Genomic DNA, 24,297 nt, shown 5'->3' with positions numbered 1-24,297 from the left:
GCAAAGACTTTTCTCTCTGATTTTGTCCACAAATCTAAATCTCTTAGTGTGCACATTTCCTTTTTCAAGATAATCCATCCATCCACCTCATGTGGAGCATATGAAGAGGCTTATTGCACAGGTGTTCTTAGACTGCCCACAAAAATGCCGTATGCCTTTGCTATATTCGTGCTTGCTATGGGCGGGCAAATTAATCAATGAATGACTCAATAAATCCAGCAAGCTGCACTGGACCGTCAGGTGGCAATTTTGCAACGCTGCTCCAAGTTTAGCTGGCGAGCCCAATGTTGATGAACTTGCGCCTTTCCGAATAATACCTGATAAAAGGAAGTGTGTCGATTTTTCGGGGACACTGTATTTTGCACACCATGTCTAATTTTAGTAAATTTAATACATATATTAAAATCTCAAAATTATTTTTCATTTCATTGGAACATAATTTTCCACAGGGCTACTAAATATAGCATTAGCATATTCCACCCATAATTTTGTGTGAACCATTTGTTTCTATTTTAACAAGTAAAACCTAAATGCCTGTCAAATCATGCTCAGTTTAACAAATAATTTCATTCCTCCTCAGCATGGCTTCCAGTGATTGAGCTTTACGGGTGTGATGCTTATATTAGTAGTGTTGATCATTAGCAAAACGACATGTCCTTAGTGTTACATAACGGCTTCTTTTCCAGAAAGGTCAACGCCGCAGTAGGGTTTCTTTGAGAAATGTCTTTTCATCATAAGATGGGTGTAGCCCATCGAAAATCATCACCATTGGCTATGACATGTGAATTCACTTAGCATCGTAGTTAGCACATTTCATGACGATTTATATTCAACTGTAGCAGCAAAGGCTCATGGTTAAATTTTGATTCAATGACCGTTCAAGAGCGAGAGCGATTTTCATCATCTGTTGACAAAACAAATGAATCGACTGACAGGTACATTTTTAAATAAATACTGACAGATCTTTTAAATTGTCAGTGAATTATTAACTTTGAGTCTGGCATCACTTGCACTGAATGCACACCATCAAAGGTTTGTTATTCAGGCTTCAAACCAATTGATCCATCAAATCTGAAGCCGTTCAGTGTTTATAATGCAATAGGCAACAGCCGCATGAAACTTTAATAAGCCTCAGCAGCAGTTGGTTGTTGTTGATGGAACGTGAAGAAAATGGACGCTACCACAAAGAATTGTGTGGAATAAAAAAATAAATCACTCTATGTGCAAAAGTAATGAGACATACCATAATTCTTCATTTTAAAAAACAAGTGAGGTCACTTTTGTTTTATTGTGTCATATTTGCTAACCTGTCGCTTAGCAGTCTTATTGAATAAAATAAAACCATAATGTTTTTCAGGTTGAACAGGTTTGCGTTTGAATTTGATGAGATGTGATGCGTAACCAGGCTCCGGTGTTGACTACTGTGGACAGCAGGTGCACAAAGGTCCCTCTTCTGTCACAGAATCTTCCTCACTCCATATTAGAGACCATGCAAGACACCACCTGGCCATAAAAAAAAAATAAATAAAAAAAATTGGTTGTGGTCATGTTGTCAACTTGACAACACATTGAGCCTTTTTGAATAGATTTTTTCGATGTAATGGCTGGCAGAAAGCTCAGTGAATAATGAGCAGCCAGCCTCATAAAAAGCTAATTAGGGGGAAATTATTTCAAACCACTGTCAACTTCAGACTGAGTTCTGCTTAGAAGAAGAGTAACCACAATGCAGTCAGAGGCAACCAGGGGATGTTTATCCTGCACATCATAGTAACGGCACGGTTCTGCTAATGGCCTGCTGAAAAAAGGATATCGACTGAGTGAATATGAATGTTGATGTTATCTAATGTTTGTCCTCGCTCAACAACCGTCATACTTCGACATATACTAATTGACGTAAGTTTTCAATAGAAAGTACTATATCCACTTACTGGACCCTTTTTTTAGGTGCATGTGTACATGTATTGAATTTCAGCACAAGGTTGTAGTGGTAATAATAAAAATAATAATATACATTAAAATAAGAAAATATTAATAATTAATTAAGTCTCACTAGTTTTAAACAGAAGGCTGGCTGAGAAAATAATATTAATAACAGTAATAATAATAGTAGCAATAATATTAATTAATTAAGCCAAGTCTCACTAGTTTTATATAGAAGGTTGCCTGGTTGAGTCCCAGTATTTTTGAGCATGTTGTCAACTGCCCATCTTCACTAATATGGAAGAAAATACAGTATTTGAAATGCCTGCTAGTACCCTAACCCTAACCCTACCGTACCAAACAGTAACCTTTCCATCGATGCATCCTTCCATCAATGTTCTGTAGCGCTAGTCCTCATTAGGGTTACACGTGAGCTGGAGTCCGTCCCTGCTGACTGAGCAATAGGCGGGGTACACTCTGGAGTCCGGACTGGATGCCAATCAATCACAGGGCACATATAGATAAACATTCACACTTGAGTGTGACAGCTGTAAGTATCAAATGCACAATTTTTCTTATATTCATTAAATTTCAAAATCTTGGCTCACTGTATTGCTTTCATTGTTTATGCGAAGAGAGGGAAACAAAAGCTGAATATATGTGTTGTCAGCAAAGTGATGCATTACTGGAAGTAATTCAGATCTTAGTGTGATCAAACGCTTTGAAATGCAGCATCCTGACATGTTAGCTGATTATTTTGGCACAACTGTCCAGCAAGTTTGAAAACACAATTTAGAAAATGGCTTCACAAGATCAATGTCTGAAACTTTTTGCTCCAACAGAGACCCACTGGGTAAAAAAAAAAAAAAAAAAAACTCCCATTCATTCTTGTGCATGTTATGATTTTATCCAGTCCTAAGCTGCAATCAGAGAGCAAGAAATTGAACGCGTAAGAAGAAACGAACTTCATCAGTCAGAAACTACAGCAGCAGATTGTGTGGCTGAAATAGCCAAACGCAAGTTTCACAGATTGATTTATGATACTATTGATTTAAATGCTGGGTGAGCCATTCCCAACAGAACTGGCTGTGATGTGTTGCAATCACTCCAGATACTAAGTTTGTGTTACCATGGTAACAGGAAATTGCAGTTGAACCCGCTTGATTCAGATCAACGGATGAGATTCCAATGTTTATCGTTGGGTGCTGAACCTCTAACACGGGTTCGGGCAACTGGCAGCGAGTGGGCTGTGTGTGCCTTACAGCCACACTCTGAGTGACCCCTTGGTTAATTAAAAAATGAAAATGTTTCCAAAATTGGGTCAAATGGGTGAATAACTCCGCAAATAAATCAGCAAATGTAAATCTGAGGATGTCAAACTGCGAATATACAATATTTGTGTTGTAATATCACCAATCACCACTAGATGTCTTAGTTGCACATACATGTTGTATACTTCATCATGGGTAGGACTAATATTTTTTTTATTAGTATTTTTTTCTGAATTTTTAATGATATGCAGGACAACATAGTACCTCAATATTGAAATTTTGTGAGTTTATTTAAGTTTTATTATTTTTGTGAATCTAAATGTACAATTTTTATGCAAGAGAGCCCTTTCCACTGAGGAAAAAAGTGTAATGTAGCATAAAAGCCACAAAATAATAATAATAATAAAATAAAGAACACACAAATTGCACCAATGTGAGTTCATTTCATTGCTTACTGCTTCCATACGCTACGGTATTTGTGCCACACCAAGGAATTGCTATAATGTACAATCTATTAGCAAGCTTTGTGTTGTTCTGTTTTCCTGGCACACAGCTCGGTGTTGATCCTAAATAATTCACACTTTATATATATGAGACTCTATTACACACAATAAAACGACAAATTGCATTTGAACGCCAATTGTTGTATTTCTACAAAATTGCTCATTTACTGTACCCTCTTCCTCTTTTCTCCTCGTTCCAGCAGCAGTATGACAGGGGACCATAATACATTGGGCCTACCCAGACCCACAAGAGGATGGCATTGTCCAGAGGATACTTTGGGTCTTGCTCTGGAGCCCATGTATGGCAATAGCACGCCTAGACACCATAGACACCACGCGGACTATGAGAGCTGGCAGAAGCATCGAACCGGAGGTTCCAGCCTACGTTCTGGCTCCCCATCTCTCCTTGAGCCCCAGAGTCTCTCGAGCAGCCGTGACACCCTCTACCTCACCCACATGCCGGGCCACAGCCCGCCTCAGCACCGAAACCGAACTGGCCTCACCCTGGATGTGACCTCATCGTTTGACGTTGGAGGTAGCATGCTGGCGATTGACGGAGATCTCCCCATTAGCCCCAATGTGATCAAGAGACGCCGGGGGGGCATTATTGAGCAGAAGGACATAGTGAAGGCCCACCAGGCTCATAAAATCCACAGCACTCCGCAGGCACGTCGCAAGGAATGGGAGTAAGTATGAAATCTTCTTGCTACCTTCTTTACCATGTGTCATTTTTATCCATATCTATATAATATCGACAATTTTGAGGTTAGCATGTCGCTAGCGTTTCAGTTTCTCATGCAGATGTTCTTTTTTCAATCAATACTGTCTTTGTGTACGCTTAATTGGATCTACTTTACATCCACACGTATAGTATGTATGCATTCCTGCCCTGTGGAGCTGTGAAAGCACAACGTGAATAGTCGAGATTGACCCGCCCCCTCCAGTCCGTTTCCCTACTGAAGCTGAGGCTTTAGCTCTGGTGGGCCCGACCCCCACGGTGCCCGTCCCACCTTCCTCGCCACAGGCTCAGGATGCCACAGTCCACAGAAGCATAGGGAAGCTTTAATGGGAGGTCTTAATGCAAAATGAATGAAGATACATGAGATTACCAAGTATTGACTTGACTTGAAAGAACCCTTCTATTGATTTAACAGCTTTTATTAGTTGGGATCAGTAATTTGGCAAGGATAAAAAAGCCAAGATAAAAATTGCTCTGTATTAATTATAAATCATTATCCAGTCATCCAGACTTTCCACCAGTTTTTAATACATAAGTCCATGTGACAAATGGTTTATTGAGGCGATGGCATGATTACGAGGCCTGTAGAGATGTTCGGTCACGGAGCAGGTAACGGTCCCCTGGTCTGCCTGCTATAATTAAAATGATACGTTCATGTCAGATGTTCACCGCCGCCGCTGCAGCTGAAGACCCGAGTGAGTCACAACTTGTTATGACCGTGAACATCCAACTCTCAGGTCTACATTCTCATAGCGGCTTGTTGCACCTGAGCCAACATGTGCATCTGTTTTCTTTTCAGGATGATTTCAGACTAACAAATAGTTTATAATAACGTGACGCGATGTGTATCCTTGCCCGACCGAGGATTTAATTTGATTTATTTAGGGCTCCCTGCCAGCACTTAAAATGAATCAATTTGATTTACCCACTTTGCTTTCCAAACTTTTTAGAATAAATGTGGAAACAATGTGGGGATATTTACAGTATATCTCAAGAACATGCCCACTAGACTTTAGAGCTGAGGAATATTATTAAATGACATCAGTCACCAGTGGAGAAACACTAGAGACTAGTGAAATAATAAAAATCATGAATAAATTATCAAAAATCCATAAAAAAACCTAAAATACTGCGAGAGAGCGTGGTCTATTTAAATCCTCATATATATCTATATATATCTATATATACTATTTATTTATTTATTTATTTTTGTGTAGTTGGAGTTTATTACCCTGCATGTGTAGCATTGCAGAGGTTAATGACATCTTTTCATTGCTCCGGATAATAACAGTACTTATTGCTGCCCTCGTTTAATGTCAGTGATTAGACTGGACCAACAGCTGGGAGAAATAACTATCTTGGACTCTGTTTGACCTTTGACCTTCGTGTTTACGATGGCTCTGTATGTCTCTCGGAGCTTCAATTGGCTACGAAGCAATTTGGCTGTGTTCACACCCACAACAGCACCAAAAAAAAAGAAAAGCCCACACATGTTCAGATTTAGACTCAGGCCTGAACTGGGCAGGGAAACAATGAGCTTATGTTGTGGCATCAGTGAGGTGAATAAAATAAACAAAGAGGATTAAAAGTGAAAGCAGTAAAGCGCAACGTGCTGCATGGGAGTGCTGCTAAATTAAAAGAGTGCAAGACCGAGACAGTTGGATTTGTTAAATCCAGCAGCTTGAGCACAACTCGAGTCATTATGCCAAATTTGAAAATGCGCAGAGCAGACGTCTGAGCAGAATCCATGTCAGAGGTTCTACTATCCCCGGGTGATTTATTAAGTCGTCCGTCTGGCAATAGTTTGTTACTTTAGTTGATTCACATATGGTCAAAAATATTAACGTTTTATTATTTTTTTTTTTTCTCACATCTCTATTAATAATGTTTGACTCTTATTTATTTTTTCATATAAAGGTGCAGCATTTTTCCCACATCCGATGGAATAAAATGTATACAACATTTTACTTCATTTTTGAGCGATGTTAATCTGATTCCCTTTCTCAAAATTAAATTCCTGACAAATACACGTCATTTCCATTTAAAACTTTCACTTTGAGGTCTTTTGTGCAATTTTGAATTGAACCTACATAAAATCAGGTACATTAAATCTTGTGTACTGTTTGTATACACATTCAGATTGTAAACACACTAACACTGGTCAAATCATGATATATAGTGGAAAAGCCTCGGTGGTTATAGTTGAAAGGTGAAGGCGGCAGCACATTCCAACTGTTGCTGCCAATATACGATACCGTATTCGTGTGTGTTGGCTGTTCATTAGTATTCTTTTCCGACTCGGCAGCTTTTCTCGGTAGGGGTGTTCACAGACTTGGACTGGCTTTGTGTGCGACTATGATCTTCATGTCTTGTGATCACAATGCGATTGGAACACTCTGGCTGTGTCTTTTGGTCATCCGTAAAAGCACTGCAAGCAGCTAACGGTTGGAAAATTGCCACAAGCCTCATTATCTGGCCACTAACCTTGAGGGTGTGGCAATTTGAGGGATAGCTTAAAGTTTGTGTGGTGCTTCTATTAATATCTAACTTCTGCTTGGCATTACCGTCTTTTCGACGCCAGCATATGCCTCGTTAGTCTGTTCTCGAAATGATTAGAAGGGTTGTGCTGGATGGTAAAAAGTGACTTTGATAAAGCTTAATTTTGTTCTGTATTTTGGGAAAACAGAGTTCAGTGGGTTCAGTCTGTGTTTGTTATTAGCATCTCCACTGAGGTGCGCTGCCTGTTGATCCCTAAAGTTGAGATATTCAGCGGGGACAACGCAGAGCTTTGCACAAAGTTCTTCAATTGCCTATTTACATTTGAGAAGCAAGGACGTGGGTTATGAAATTGCTTCCCAGGTCTTAATTGCACCGAAGGCATACCAGCTACCATAGCAACGGTTACCCATTCGTACCAATTTATTATTTATTTTTTTATACCTCCAATGCCAAATTCCTTTTTGATTATATTACTTTCATTCAACTTTGCTGACAAACTCGGAGAGTAAATGATCCTCCAATATCGTCTTCCTGTAAGTGTCATACAGACGTGCGGTGTAAATGTCAGACCTGTTTGACACGGGTGAATTATTAATGATGACACGCTGAAAAGCCATTTTCCATGCCACAAAATGATATAATAGTTAAATAATTTCCGGGATAGAGGAGGTGCTTTAGTTTGATTTTACCCTGCTCGTTTGATCAGATACTCATTTGTTTGCAAGATCGAATGTTTTTGTGATTTTAATAGACGCAGAAAGAAATCAAAAGACCACGTCTGAATGTTCAGTTCAATGTTGCCTCAGGTTGCAAAATGAAATGTGTTGTCCACTCAGTTTGTGACAAGACAATTTATTTGAAGTCGCTAGCTGTTATAATGTAGCCGGTATGACTAACAGAAGACCTTGGTGGGAAAAAAAAATATTGATGCTGTATAAGTTGATTTGCAACATTTCCTGGCCTTGTCGACAAATATGATTTTTTTCACAAGATTTTTTTTCTGATGCAATATTAAAACTTTAATCTTGGAATGTGTAATATTTTTTTTCCAAAGTGGCCAGCTGTGTAAAAATGAATAACATTAGTGTTGCTGTGCTGTAAATATGTCCCATATCAGGAAAGTAATTTTCATTCATCATGTTTTTACGTGTACTGTATTTTTGTTAGAAAAAAACAAAACATGCACACAATCATTTTCTTGGGCAATATTTAAATGAGCATTCCTATTTTTTGTAATGTCATTCATGAGCAATTTAAGTAAGCCTAGGAAAATCGGCATAAATGAAGGAGATTCAAACCCTGTACACCAAAAAAAAAAAAAAAAAAAAAAAAAAAAAGAAGCCAATATTGTCGATGGCTTCTTCATGTTTATGCATTTGTAGATCAGAGCGCCAACACTACTCGCTGGCCTAGATTTCGCCTCACCAGGGTGTCCTCATTCCCTTTAATCCCCATCCATTTTAGAATTACATCCCTCGGTATGTCGGAGCCATGCATCTTGGGTCGGTGCCCCGCTTTCCAGACAACACCTAGCGCTTTTGTGAAAAATGTTCGCTGCTTCTCGCAGCACACACCCTCATCTGCATTGCACATTCAGATAAGCAAAAGAGGCATGATTGTTTTGCATGATTGTTTCAATTCTTGCATAGATCAGTGTTGATCAGATGTTTAATTATTCAACTCAATGGATCGGCTGCTAATTGACTTGCCAAACACAAATACACAGGAAAGTGATTAACACATAATATTATCTGCACTGCTTCCACTACGTGTGTGTGTGCTCGGATGTTTTACATTTCATCCAATCATATATCTGTCCCTCTGTGCTGCTGCCGCCATGTCAATTTAATCTGCCCAGGGCCTTGGTAGTGTTGTAACTTTAATGATATTACCAATGGAACTGCTTCTATAGCCAAGCAATTCCAAATTTCTGTCCTCTCATTGGTTAGCCAGAGCAAAACATGTTACAAGCAGCTTTGACTAGAAAAACACATTTGTAGCAGAGAAACTTGTCATGCCCATTGTAGATGAATTTTAAACTTAAACCAGAACATATCTCACATCATATTTCACTTTGTTTGTATGTATGGTCAGCATCAAGATCCACATCAGTATGAAACGTTCCTCCAGGCTAATACACAGAATGCCAAAGTGTGTGTGTGTTCAGTGCTATTCATCACTTGCCGTCTCCACTACTTCCAAACCTGGAGCCCAAATATTGCAGCAAGCCTTGACTTATGTTCCTTTTAGAAGGGGGCAGTTTTGACAAACGACAAGGAGGTGCGTGGTAAGCAAAATCCCTGCTCATAAATATCCAGGGTAGCAGGAAAAAGTGGACTTTATTGACCTAGCTCTGACCCCTACTGGACCCAAATGGAACTGTTGATAAACTGCGCAGGCCCATTCATGATCAGTCATCCCTGATTATGGAATTTGAACGTTAATGTTTAATGTGAACTCACAGCTAGGCACTGATAACAGAGTGGGATCAATTAAAAAATAATGCGTTTGCGGATTTATGACGTCACTGTCATCATATCACACCCAGCATTGACACCCACTGCAAAACTACTCTAATAACTATTTGTGTAAAGGTGAAGTCAGTAAATATAATCAACGTTTTAAAATGGAGAGTCTGGTCATTTTTAATACAGTTGTCCAGCTGCCACCTGCTCAGAATTATCTTCGCCAACCTTGCCCGCTGAATTGATATGAGAACATCGATCTCCACTGTCTGTGTGACCATCAACACGTTTTTCCTTTACTAAAGGTTTTAGGTTGCACTGTAGATGTACTCAGTGATGTATGCTTCATTAAAGCTAAACACAAAAGTCTATTGATTTGGTTTATCGGGGCTGTTGGACAAGATTAGAATTGTTTCACTTTATTCTTTACTGCGTTTGCTGTTGCAACGTGTGGGAGAAACCTTTGGTGCATTTGTCTTAATGTTACTCAAAGCAGGAAGACAACAATATTTCCCAAATGTGTTTGCTATAAAAGTAACATTTAGTAACATTTTCACTGCTGTTTTCAATTTTGGGTCTCCATTAAAGAAAAAGATAAATTGGTTATTATTATTATTATTATTATTATTATTATTATTATTATTATTATTATTGTTGTTGTTGACCCTCCTGGAATAATAAAATTTATGTCAATGTAATATTAATTCTTGCCACTAGAGGGAGGTATTTCATTACCTTTGCCTGTTGCTTCAGCTGACATTTTTCAATATCCAAATTAATCAATGGATTTGGTTGGAAAAAAAAATAATGTTAATTTTTTTCTCTTTTTTGTAAATCTATTCAAAATGTCAAACTAAGAAATCACATGGACGTTCTGTTTCCACTCATCATACTTAAGATATTTCTAATTGTCCTCCATTGGTAAAGTCTGTTGATTGGGCACACACACTTGCCTACTTTATTTAAGTACAGAAGTTCCCTCAATAAATTGAACATCAGACACAATTTGATTGCCTTCACCAACAATCTGTTGCATCGCCTCCTCTGAGCATGCAATATGGGGGAAACAGGGTTGAACATCATACTTGAACAAAAGCTGTTCCTCTGCCTCCCATGGGCATCGTATATATAGGTTGTTTCATTATGATGTAGGTTTACCGCAGCACATTCACGGGGCTGGGAATAGAGGGCATGTCAGTTGTGTTGCTAGGTAACGCGGAGGAGGAAGACAACAGAAGGAAGCGGGATTCTTGGGTGGATAGAAAAAAAAAGGGTAACTGTCAAAGAGGTTAAGAAACAAGGAAATAATAGTTGTTGTGGAAATATGAAGCCAAACATATAATTGCTATAACTGTGCCGTAGCTTTTTTTTTTTTTTTTAATGCAAAGCTGCAGATGCAAGGTCCTCTCTTATGTTCCAACCATTACCATCTCAATGAAGCTAAATTTAGTCCAGCCCCCATTCCCCCCCCCCTTAGCTCCTTCATGTGGTCACATCAATAGGTCCGCCTTTGTGGTCCGGCTGTGCTCATGCGTTTGGCCAAGCTTTGCCACGTCTCCGTCCAATTTTCACCAAGTTTTGGGCAAACTTATCAAGGCTGCCCAACAATTCAGCCAAATGACAGATGCTGACATTTTTAAGATATTATGTTATGAGTTTTTGGAGGGATACATTTTGAAATATAATATACTGGCAAATAGTTTTGGGAGATGACCTTTTTTTTTTTTTTTTTTAGTAGTCATTAAATTCTGGTCAACTGTAAACAAAACCAAACAACTTATATTTAAGACAAAGCTGCATTTTTTATATTGTGCTTTAAATCATTACATAATAAAATAATAAAAAAATGCAAACAATTATTCCAATAAATCAATGAAAAGAATTAGAAAAAATTCTGAAAATGAATACACTGCTTATCTCCCGCATCCGTGCTTTCCATTGTGTCTGACATGCAGATGAAAATGTGTTGACAAGTGATGACACCACATGAATGCATGCAGATACATTCCTTGTTTGACGTCACAGCTTAGTGCGAAATCGCCATCATAGCTGTTGAACTATACAAGCAAAAAGACCTCAACTTCCTTTAACAGCACTTTTTGTCCCTTAGTCTGTTTTTCCATCCATCTGTCTTTCCACCTTTCTGGGTTGTGACAACTTGAGCTGACTGATTGTAAATAAAACATTAAAAACTTATTTTGTTGTGAATTATGTAAATTAATGCCTGCTAAAAACAGGTAGGTGAAAAGTAATGTGTCTTGACTTTCATTGAAACTTTGACTATTCCTCCTTTTCACTTGTCACTTGTCTCCTGACTGTTGCCCTCATGAGACAAAGGCTGTTTTCATTCGGGAAGCCTTCTCGGTAGAAACAACGATAACGACCAGATTTTAGACAAGAGCCTGCCAGGTATATGTGTCTGTGTTGCCGTGTTCTATTTTTGGATCCCAATCTTTGCATCTCAGTGTTATGTGCCACTAAAGTCACGTTACAAGAACAGACCCCATACATACATCACCCTGATCGGGTTTTATTTATTTATTTATTTATTTTAACATACAATTCTCTATTATATATATTCTTTATTCCTTAAAAAATGACTAAAATTATCCGCTGAAATTAACCTAATTTGAACGCCTCCAAAAGTCTGTATTATATGGCATAATGGATTCAACACACCAAAGTCACTAAAAAAAAAAAAGTCTTGGTGCAAGAGGAAAAGATTAGACTCCATGGAAGAGGCTGCAATTGCCTTTTTCCCCAGGACGTCGACATCATCCTTACTCCCTAATCATTCCCGCCGGCATCACTTAATTACCATAATAACCTCTTCACCTTTCAACCAAAAAAGCTGTGCGTGATGCGCTCTCTCAGCCTGACTTGAGGACAATGAACTGCAATTATTTACTCATTTCAATTACACTTGTAATCCGGGGGACCTGTTGGGGATGGTGAGCCACTCGTTTGACTGCAGAGAAAAAAAAATCATGTTTTGAATGTTGATGCGCCATGCAGAAATTATTGATTGTCACGAAAACTTTCTTATGCAGTACCAACACAATGGTGCAATTATTCACGTGTCTTCTTGGTAATTACTGACATCATTCATCTTTAGAGATAAGAGTCAGATTTTAATAAGGCGCCACATGAGAATTCTACTTGTGTATTATTTTTAGCTGCAGGCTTAATTAAGGATTCCACAACCATCTGAGACAAGTGACACATTTTTTTCTCTTTTTTTGGAAGGGCTTGGAACGGATTAATTGCATTCCCATTATTTTCAATGGAGAAGTGTGATTTGATAATTTTTTTTAACATAACATGGTCACTCAAGAAATTTGTCTCCAGGCACCACCACATAATCATTTTATAGTAAAAACAACCCTCACCTTATTATTGCCAATATAATTAGACACATTTGAATATGTTCTTCACATTGTTGTGGAAATAATAATAGGGCATTCATTCTCTGCTGTGTGAGTTGCATTCATTTGCAAAATATATTTGCTACCATCATGGTTTTAGTGAATCATTTTTCAGATATATTTGGATTTTGACATTTGCATTATTGTGGTCTCGTGTTTTGATGCGCAATAAAAAAATTAAACAACCTCCTCACGTCTTTATGCAACATCCAGTGGTTTATTTTCTCTTGATGTAGTTGTTTGCGTATTCATTACGAAACCAAAGTGGATTTGGACGAGGAAAAAGGGGGCGTGATGTGTTTTCATGAAGACACGTCGTGCACGTCCGGTCTTCTGAATTTTGAGTGCGTGGAAAGAGTGAAGGAGCGGTGGCTTCCCTCCCTGCCGCTCTATTTGAGTTTTCCTTTTTTTTGGGGGGGGGAAATGGCAAAGTTTCCCCCAGCGCGTTTTGTGCACGAGGAATGAAGCGCTCTTAAGTGTAATTGATGGATTATTTCAAAACTCGTCCACTCGATGTGACCTGTTGCAGTTTCTTTCGGATTTTTGAGGTGTTCGTGGATTGTGAACCCGTGTGCTTAGGATACATTTTACGCACAGCAGTGGTGGTCAACTCGCTGTTTGTTTTTGTTTTTTTTGTGGGTAGACGACACGAAAAGACAGCTGAAGATGCTTTTGGGTGTTTTTCCAAACGAAAACTAATGATGGACTAATTGGTCACTGGCAGCAATCGAGCGCAGCACCGCGCCCCTTTTAATAACCTCAATTCGTCTCATCCCGCCCTATTGCTTCTTTTCTTTTTGTTTTTTGGTTTGCCTGGACAGAATGGCCCGCTTCGGAGACGACGTTCCGGTCTTGTTGAGCAGCGGCGACGGCGGCTCAGAGCGCAACAGGAGCCGCGATGGAGCTGCCGCGTCCACAGGCGGCGCGTCCCCCGCAGCCTTCAAGATGACCAAAGCGCAGCGTGCCCGCGCCATGGCCTTGTATAACCGAATCCCCGTCCGGGAGAACTGCTTCACCGTCAACAGGTCTCTCTTCATCTTTGGGGAGGACAACGAGGTCCGCAAGTACGCCAAGAAAATTACAGAGTGGCCATATCCTTTTTCTTGAACATGTCCAAGTTGCTTTTAAAGAGTGAACATGTCTAAATATCATCTCACAAACTGATCCAAGAAACAATATGCGTAAAATTCAGCACCGGGATTACACCGACCAATTTATTAGGTACCCCTGCACAGCCACTTGAACCAAATAGCTTATCAAAGCTGCCCAAGTTTAGCGAGATATTAATATAACAATATATCCTAATGCAAAGTGTTACCAAGAGATGACGCTACGCAAACGCGTAAAATTCAGCACCGTGGACAGCGCATGCACATTGGACACTCTATTACGCTGTAGTTGGTGGAACCAAACAATCTCACTTATTAGACAATAATGCAATTTTAAAGATTGGATAGGCTTTAGTAATATAAATTAATGTGTCAATGTTGTGGTATTCCCAAACTTTTTGATTGTAGCCCACCCCCCCTTTTTTTTGGGAGATGAAATTATTTATTTTCAGCATAGTGTACAATTCCTCACACAGCCATTCCTTTTGAAAATATGATATTATCCAGCCCTGTTGAGAAATACTTTTTACAATTCATGAAGCAACTACATGATTCCATCTGCGATCACAAGCAAGTAGGCATGTTTGGGTGCAACCAGGTGGCCAGGCCAGGTGTGGCCTGCTATTGTTGTGCATAATACAGCAGCCTTGTGAATAACTGGATGGACTGCTACTGGTTTAAAAAAAAAAAAAAAAATTGTGAGCTGTCATCCATTGTTCCATCAGCATTTGCCCTTTCAAAGGCATGATTAAAAATAGAGCTAGAATGAAATCACCAAGCAGTTTTGGGGTTCTTGCTGTTGTTTTATGACCCAATGACAGTATTTGAACCATCATCACTGTGCAATCGGCTTTAAATCAAAGTGTTATGTGGCAGGAAGGGAGCAAGCAGACTGACTAACGTGCAGGTTAATGCGCTGTCTGGGAGGGAGTGTCTTATTACATTTAATGAGCTCTCTTGTGCATGGTGAACATATATTCCGAAGAATTATATGGGAGCATATCTGATCGCTGTGTCATATACCATCGCAACAAGTCGTCACTCACTGTATTATTGGTTAACTAATATACTTTATGGAGGAGACATGCTCGAATGGGGCTGTGCTCTGGTCTGTGAATCAACGAGAAGAGAAATTGTCAAGGTGAAGCGGCCATCGTTTATTTTGGTTGACACAAGTATTAAAAACACAGTTGTGTTTTGATCTGGATTTTTTTTTAACTTAAAACAACATGGCGAGATCGTAGCTATGTTACAAATGAAAAAAAATGAATGTGGGGGGAAAAGGAGAGTGTGGATTTTGCATTCATGCATTTACGCAACAGAGACTCTGCACACTTCGCTTTTTAGCCAATCATTGTAGACATTAGACTTTCTTTTGCAGTACAGTATTACTAAAATTCTATTTGCACACATTTTTCTAAGGCCCCATCTTGTCCACACCTGAAGCTCAGATCTGTCCACTATAACAATGATGAAAAGCCAATATTAGCTTTGCGAAATGTTAGCCCCTATGGGATCAGCGCACGTTAGCTTGCTTTCAACGTTAATATTGTTCCTTTAAATTGACGAGTAATATTCAAATATCTTCCTCATTCATATACAATATATCAGAAGGAGATTTATTGCATATTATAATTTGTTGGATTGGAAATTGAAATTACCTGTCAGAATGTAAAACTGGGGACGCATGCGTGCAGTTACCGCGGGAAATCTCCAAAAGGTCAAATGTGTGTGAGGATCACTCGCCTCTTCGTGAGTGGATTTTTTTATGAGCGCTCAATGAAAATAATTCCATCACTTCAACATAAAAAGTCTTAAGAGAACATTTCTATCAACTGTCTGAGGTTGGCGGTAATGCCGAGAGGAAGTAGCTCTAACCAAACACCCGGGACGAATTTAGCGTTGACCGCCGAGGGAAGACTGACAGCTGCTCCCCCTTTTTGATCTCCCTGAAGCGGGAAATGCCCCATGGAGAAAGTACACCTTTAAATAATTGATTTATGGAATGATTTATTTCATTATTTTCCACAATTGGTTCTCTTTTAAAATGTTCCAATTGTTACATTTTGTTTATTTAACAGCCTTTAATAACTCTAAGTAAAAATAATGAAGTATCCACCAAACAATCTATTTCCATTTCTCAAAATATCCCAATTTGACTTTGACTTAAAGAGCCGTCTGACTGATGGGTGACTGCATTCATCTTCAAAATTGATTCTCAGAAGCGACCTGCTGATGTGTGAAGGTGACGTGTCGCAAGGGGGATGACTGTGTCAAATATAGTCAACGCTACGTCGTTTAAGTTGCAACCTTAATGTCACACTTTTTTTCAAAAGCTCAGTCTCTGAAAGGTGTCGTGCGCCCCTTTTGGGTTTCAATGTTTCTATTAGGTGAGTCTCAGGAGACTGCAATTCACCTTAAGAATCAAAACGTGTGGATGCTAAGTGGAGTCGGAGCATATTGGGGGTTGTGCACGGACGGCATCACGACCGGTCCCCATGGCCGGGCACTGTGTCTATTTTTACATGCGTGTTTTGAAGGATTGTGCGAACGTCAATGTGACTCACAGGGTCGTTTACACAGTGCGTGACTGATGAATCATGAGGCTACAGCACTTAGGGAGCAGTGGAGTGCTTACGTTATAGACGCTACGTGCTTACGTTGAGTCGCTTTAATTTTTAGCTTAAATGTTTTTATCCTCTGTTATCAATCTAAAAATGTAAAAAAAAAAAAAAAAAAAGATTTTTTCCCACATAATTTAAAGGATTTCTTATGTTTTTCTCAAGGATCAAGAAATATAGCACACTATACAGCCCATATTTTTTGTCTGGCTGAAACGCATGTGCACTTTTTGTTGCAAATATAATACTGAGAACGTTTTTTTCAACTCAAAAAAAAATAATAGCTGCAAGCGGCAAGCACACTTTAGCTCCCGCAAAATCAGCATGGATTCTATTTTCCCTCATGAAGGCAGCACTTCATTGTCATGCCGCTGAATTATACATTTCACGTGAGGGTGAGTGTATCCAACAAAACTCAATGCAGCTCTGCTTACATTTTACTCTGACAGTGTTTCATACATTATAGTCCTGTCATCACTCGAAAGGGACTTAGGATGTTCACCCATTTGAGTTATCAAGTCGTGAAATTCTTTGAGGTGGTGGCTCATTAGTAAATTAGCTGCCCTGTCCATTCATGGAAATAAATAACATATTTACTGGCTGCTTTAATTCCTCGTTTGGTGGGTTATTGATTTATTGATTTAAATCCCAGTTTCTTGCGAAAGCTAAAATTAATAAAAGAATAATCAAGAAAATAGCCACTCCTCTGCTCCAGTAACCACTCCGCAGTATTGACTTTAGGCTTCAAGTGAAACCTGTTGCCGTGGATACCTCCCTCCTCTCCCCATTACATCCCCTTCCATCGCTCCCTCCTGTTGACTGCTGTTTAAGGACATGAACGTAGCATTTATCTTATCAGTGTGAGATGGAAAAACACAATAAGAACAAAGACGGCACCTCATGCTGATGCAGCTATTATCTCATTAAGACATTTTTTTTTTTTTGTGTCTGCTACTTGCTGATGGCCTCACAAATGTGTTGTAGTTCCCCTGAAGGTAATGTGTTCAAGTTTGAGCTGGTGGGTGTTAACATTTATATTTGGTCTTTTTATTCAAGCTCTCATAACTCACATGCCCCCGAGTAACCCCGCTGGGTATCACCAGCCGCGCGATATATCGATCTGTCCGGTGTCAGCCTAATTTGGTCTCATTGCCTCCCACTTCTCCTCCTCCTCCTCCTCAGCCACTTGTTTCGCAAGCATCAGCCCATCTCCTTCCCTATTATCTGGGACGCCGCCTTTCTTCATCCCTGCCTTCTGCTTCTTGTACACAGTTTGAGGGACACGGTGCAGCCGAGACAAGGCGACAGTGTGACTGGTTTTATAACAAGGCTGCTGCATTTTCTTTTCTTATGTTATACAGAGGAACAGTAATGGCGGGACTGTCTCTAGCTTACAAGAATGACTTTGTAATAGCGGTGTCAATTTGATTGACTACAGTAGAAGTCGGGTTCTGGAGGGAGCAAAGAATAATTGGGGTGTGAAATATGAGCTGAGTGCGTGTGGTACCAGTTACACAGCTGAGTGGACTTGTATTATATATTTTATTTTATATTTTATTATATTTTAATATATTATATATTACTATATTTTATTATATTTTACTATATTTTATTATATTTTATTATATTATATTTTACTATATTGTATTATATATTTTATTTTATATTTTATTATATTTTAATATATTATATTTTACTATATTTTACTATATTTTATTATATTTTATTATATTATATTTTACTATATTTTACTATATTTTATTATATTTTATTATATTATATTTTACTATATTGTATTATATATTTTATTTTATATTTTATTATATTTTAATATATTATATTTTACTATATTTTACTATATTTTATTATATTTTATTATATTATATTTTACTATATTTTATTATATTATATTGTATAATATTTGACTTATTTATAATGTTTAGGTATTTAATGTGTTACACAATTTTACATTTATTTTAGTTGTCATTTTTATGCACCTTGCAAAGCGCCTCTAGGAGTTGCAACCAAATTTCGTTATAATAAAATTTATAATGACAATAAAGGCAATTCTGATTGTGATGGATTGACCGGATCGCATACACTCGATGGCCACAATATTAGGTACATCTTGTCATTTGATTATTGATTGTTTTGTTGATTTTCCACAACATGGTTCCATAACTTCCTCCCGTCACTCCGTTTGAGTACATGATCCTCGCCACCATCATCGCCAACTGTATCGTCCTGGCTCTAGAGCAGCACCTACCCGCAGAAGACAAAACGCCAATGTCAAAGAGACTGGTGAGGCAGAACACAAACATTCAACCACACTTTTTAAAATTCAATTCCCTCACTCGCTTTGCATCAATAGGAGAAGACCGAGCCCTACTTCATCGGGATGTTCTGTTTGGAGGCGGGAATAAAGATCATCGCCTTGGGCTTTGTATTCCATAAAGGCTCCTACCTCAGGAACGGCTGGAACGTCATGGATTTCATCGTGGTGCTCAGTGGGTGAGTCAAAGTTTGATCAGGCAGCACTGTGGCCTAGTGGTTTTTCATATTTTTAAGCTTTGGGGTTTGAATCTAATCTTGAATGTAATTCATTGCATAAAGCTGTGAGGTGGTTAAAAGTCTAAACACATCTTAAGAGCAAGCTAGATATCAAAGAAGGTGCTTCGAGAGGAAGCACATAATCCTCATGCGTGCTCACACACACGCAAATGAAATATTAAACAATTGGAATAAAGCGTGATGGGAATCTGATGGCGTTCTTAGAGAATTCTATATGATTCCGCCGTCTTCCATTATTGATGAGTCCAATTGAGGCTCCGGCTCACGGATGCTCTTCTCGCCGTGGGAGAGAGGAAGGATGCGAGGTCGGAGAGGAGATGACAATGAGGACGTGTCGAGGCTCGCTGATCAATTGACATGGCTTGAATAGAAGTTACTGTTGATCCCGAAATAGAAGCTTAATTAAAACACGGTGAGACAAGCAGTTGTTAATGGATTATTCTAATGGGCTCCGCCTGCATGGGCACAAATGGGGAAAAGAGGAAGACCACAGAGGTTCTCCCAAGTGTGTTGTCATCAGACTTGCTCTACATGCATATGAATCAGTTGAATCTTCTTGAGCACATTAGGAAAAGCCTTGATCAGAATATTTACTGTGTATGTGCAAATATTGTCGTTATTTTACTAGGGATAAATATTTGCCTTTTCGTTTGCAGAATTTAATTTGATTATTTATTAAATTGTATTGATACTTTTCATCCTTTCATTGAAAACACAACAACGCAGAACCTGCTGTTAGCCACAGCTCACAACCAGATGCTCACATGCTGTGTTCAGTTGCAGACTAAAATGATGTTTAAGTTAATCAACTATTCATGACTTTGGCATGATAGAAAAAAAAAAATCACTTCCTCGAAGAGACATGCTAGATCTTTGTGCAAATCTTCATTGTAGGCACAAAATATAGCAATGTCTTGTCTTCCATTCCAGCACACGTATGCATGTCACAAGAAGTGCCCAGACTCATTACAGAGCCAATGAAGCTTTTGAGATACGCTGATGATATTAGGTGAGCAGACAGCGTTGCTAGTGAGCTAGTAATTAGGCGCTGAGTCTCTCAAACAAGTGGGCGGGCACACACATTTAATTGACTGCTATTTTTCGAGAGCCTGTTCATATAAGAATTTAATAGGATTCGTACAGAAAAGTTGTAATTGGCGGAAATGTGATTTATTTGGAAAATGGTGGATTTTTCACGAGTGCTATGAAATGGATATTCCCTATTTTTTAGCTTTTTTACTATACTGCAGCTTATTATTTTGTCTTGAGAGATCATTGGATATGTTGTGGTAAATTATTTCACATATTTGACATATTACCTTAGCCACCACTGCTATGCTAAGCATGACTTATTCAGGATGAGGTGTTACTAGAATTCAATGATTTTGGTTTGAGGTTTTATTTTTTCAGGCAATGACTAGAACTCATTGTAATTGGTTTGAAGTTTTATTTTTGGCCAATATACAATGAATTAAAAATCAAAAAGAGGTGATAAACCCATGCGGTATTTTGCACCCCACCATCATCTTGTAATGCCATACCGACAGTGTAAAGAAAGATATGTTTTTTAAAAAACAAAAATTGTGAAAGGCTAAAAAAAATTGTCAGCTTTTACAGAAAATGCAAAATGGCTAGCGTTGACTCATCAGAACTAAATCTCCTCTTGAAGGTTTTATATATATATATATATCCCACGCAGTCAGACTCCCTGCCTGATTAAACAGTGTAGTATATTTTTATATTCCTGTGTGAGTAAGAAATAAAAAAAACGTCTCTCAGCGGAAACCCCTGACTCACACTACAATATTTAGTGTTGACGGAAAAAAATGAGAAGATATCCAGAGAGAGAATGACAGCGGGAAACTAAGACAGACTAATAAAGAGATATATGTAACATGGAAAAAAAAAAAAGTTAAGTCAGAGGAAATGCTAAAAAAATGTGTCCATGCGTGAACTTACATGCTAATTGCCACTTTACATTCTAAGTGCCTCCATTAAGACGATAACAGTTGGCACTAGGAAACGCCTGATGCCTGCAAGAAAAATTCGCTGCATATTATTGTCGAATTTTTAAGCCATGACTATACAGCATGACCGTTAAAAATATAACGTGTGTGCCAAATGGAGCACTACTCTACGAGTTTGAGCCAGCATCGCCTTCTGTCGGCTTGGCAGTCGTACACCTGTAACCCTCGCGTGCATACACATTGAAAAGAGAGAGCTGTCTCCACCAATCGTATTCCCCCTTTGTCATCCAATCAATTGATGACATAGGCGGCCTGCAGCAGGGATCCATATGTCCCCGAGAGCCGTTGCCGTGGTGACACAGGACCCCGCCCTAGGTCAGGCTGTCACTGCCTTCCCTCCTCGATACCACGCACCATCAGTGCCGACATGATTGCATCATGTTTAAGAGAATCACGTCCATGGCGCTGGTGTTGAGGATATTGATAGGGTAACAAGCTCGCTGTCCCTGTTTGCCACTTCTTTTTCATGCCCGCATAAAGAGGCTGAGTGGGCCTTAAAACAAAGCCCATCGAGGCCATTCACAGTCTCGTCTGGATGTGATCGGCGAGGATGAAGTGCTGCAGTGAGATGAAAGCGGCCATCGTCCAACTCAATTTGAATGAAATTGCTGTTTGGATTTGCATCCATTTTTTGCGGCATTAAAATAACAGTATGTAACTGTTATAATTTTAGTTAATATGTACAGCAGAGATGTTGTAAAATTGTAAGCCATGTTTGATGAAATACTAACCTGTGGAGAAAATGAGTTTGCAGCAAATGCTCAAGTGTCAGTTTAGGTTGTTATAAATCCCAATAATTGCAATATGGTGTCAAATCATAATAAATTGGAGGCAAATAGACAAATATACAGTATAGATGGGTCTTTTTAGCTAAAGGCTCTCTTAACAGAAAAGTCAAGAGTTTTACTTGGCTGTGTTCACACCCACAACAGCGCAAACAGCCTTTTCTAACATCACGCAGCTCCAAAACTGTGGTCTTGTGACGTGTTGTACATAATGGCAGTTTAATATTTTTGTGAGTTTAGAAGCACATTTTAAGCTGCTTAACTCATCAGGGTTATGTTAGGTGCCCAGAATAATTGCCCACAGGAAATTGTTTTATGACACACTGGAGTAAGCAGTATGCAATGGGTATTTAAATTGTGCAGAGCAGTTGTTATGAGCACCATTTGGCGCATAAAAGTGTTTAATTTGTTTAATTTTTATTCAGTTACTCAGTGGTGGACTGTGTATTTGTTTAGAGACATATTTCCACCCTTATCATGTCATAATAATGACAAAAAAAATGAAAATGACAGAATTTAATAGTGTTTCAATAGAAAACTAAATATCACACTCACTAGAGTTGGTGATTATTGATTATATTAATGGTGCACATCTCTAAATGGATGATGCATTACAATTCTGCAAGACTGCAAATATTTCTAACAGTGTCACCAAAAACTGTCGGTAAAGACTGAATATTTGGAACAGCTGTTATGCAGGATCTTGCGATACGGCCTTGTGTCTTGACAGTGACATGGCGCCCAAGTCACAATGTTGTCACTATCACGGCCTGGCGGATGTCCCAATAGATTTCTCACGCCACGTTGAGGCGTCATGACTCTTTGTGTCACGGCTGACAGGTGTGACCGTCTTACCATTGTGTGTGTGCATCTCTCTTTACAACTGCCTCGGACCAGTATTTCTCATCCTTTATTGAGCCAGCTCAGATATTTTTTATTAGAAAAAGCCTACAGCATCAGCAAACAGAATAAACACAAAAAAATATTACAAAACAGTATGATGAAATAATAATTTATTTTCACGAATAACAGTAGAAATAGATATTGTATTTGTGGAATATATAGCCATGTGTGTGCAGGCAAATTATAAACCGAATGGGTTCAATGATTGAGCCCTGGGGAACACCACAACTGTAAATTTACTTTCCAACACTGCTGAAGTGACACATCGATTTTTAGCATTTCTTTATAGCTTAATAAGTACAATAGACTATATAACAAACCTGTACCGTTCTCAAACTTTTATGATGGTGACAGGTTGACCTGTAACAAATTAATCGGCTTTATTATATTACTTTTTTGATTATGTGCTTGGGAGGAGGAGGCTGAGAGGAAATTAATTTGTGTTTGACCTACATATCCACTCTGACCCCAGAATGACCTAATTAGTGGACAGCTTCGTGTACCTCACAAAGCACATGGCCGCCCCTTGATTAGTATAACTTTTCACACACATATCTGTGAGGGTCCGCTAATCAACGAATGACCTTACCATTTTAAAGGTCAATGCAACTACCATTTATGTCTGCACTTAGTTGCTTTCATTAAGTGTTCATTAAACTTAACACGTACATTTTGACATGAGAAAAATGAACTAATGAGCTAGCCAAATATTTCTCAGCATGATGTTGTGCTTCAAACTAAAATTTTACCCGATTTCGCTTGTAGATGTTGTTTAGGCTGTCTGAAGTGTGTGTCGGAATTTAATGAGATGGCCTGTGAGGGAAAATACAAACTGATAGTTGGTTGGCTAGTCGGGACCACAACAAGACAGCAAATTGATTTTATTATAATCACCTCATTGGAGATAAAACATTGTTGGATCTTTCTATTTAACCAAACACAAACAAGCACAAATAAATGAACAGCCTGCGAGTGAGCAAAGGAGCGAGGACACAAAATGTGAGCCAAATTGTTTTGTGCCAATCCAAGCGTGTGGTTTTACTCCCTTGGCTTATTTACATGTCGCACTGTCTGCTGCCAGACTTGCAGATCCAGACAGCAAAGCTGTCGTAGTTAATGACTGAACAAAAGTGATAATAAGGTTATTCATATTTTTTTTTTGTTGTAATTACCAGCTAGCCAACACTTGTACACAAACATTTGCTTAATAAAATAATTTATTAGCAGGTAGATGTAGGGAGTAAAATCCATCCATCTGACTGACTGAACTAAACGAGGGTGACATTTTTAGAACTCCGCTCCGTTTGTCGCCATAACAACTAACCAGCAGACACGACGGACTAATGATGTGAAGAAAGGCGTGAGAAGAGCGATGTGCAGGAAGTACCACATGACATGAGAACAGAGCGGAGCTGTGGAAAAGTGAGACCAAGAAGAAGAAAGGAGATAAAGAGCTTGG

General features: G+C 38.8%; 1 protein-coding gene across 1 annotated transcript in view; it reads left to right on the top strand.

Moving 5' to 3' along the window:
- Positions 1–24,297, top strand: part of LOC125976184 (voltage-dependent R-type calcium channel subunit alpha-1E) — a 52,171-nt gene that overhangs the window by 3,963 nt on the left and 23,911 nt on the right. The window contains exons 3-6 of the mRNA XM_049732173.1: positions 3,898–4,380; positions 13,644–13,913; positions 18,748–18,853; positions 18,924–19,063. Of these exons, the coding sequence (XP_049588130.1) occupies positions 3,902–4,380; positions 13,644–13,913; positions 18,748–18,853; positions 18,924–19,063 (995 nt within the window). The 5' untranslated portion in view covers positions 3,898–3,901. The remainder of the gene's footprint in view (positions 1–3,897; positions 4,381–13,643; positions 13,914–18,747; positions 18,854–18,923; positions 19,064–24,297) is intronic.

This window comes from Syngnathus scovelli, chromosome 10, assembly GCF_024217435.2.
Source record: "Syngnathus scovelli strain Florida chromosome 10, RoL_Ssco_1.2, whole genome shotgun sequence".
Taxonomy (NCBI): Eukaryota; Metazoa; Chordata; class Actinopteri; order Syngnathiformes; family Syngnathidae; genus Syngnathus; species Syngnathus scovelli.
Note: the sequence above shows the minus strand (reverse complement) of the source record. Positions and strands in the feature narration are given on the sequence as shown.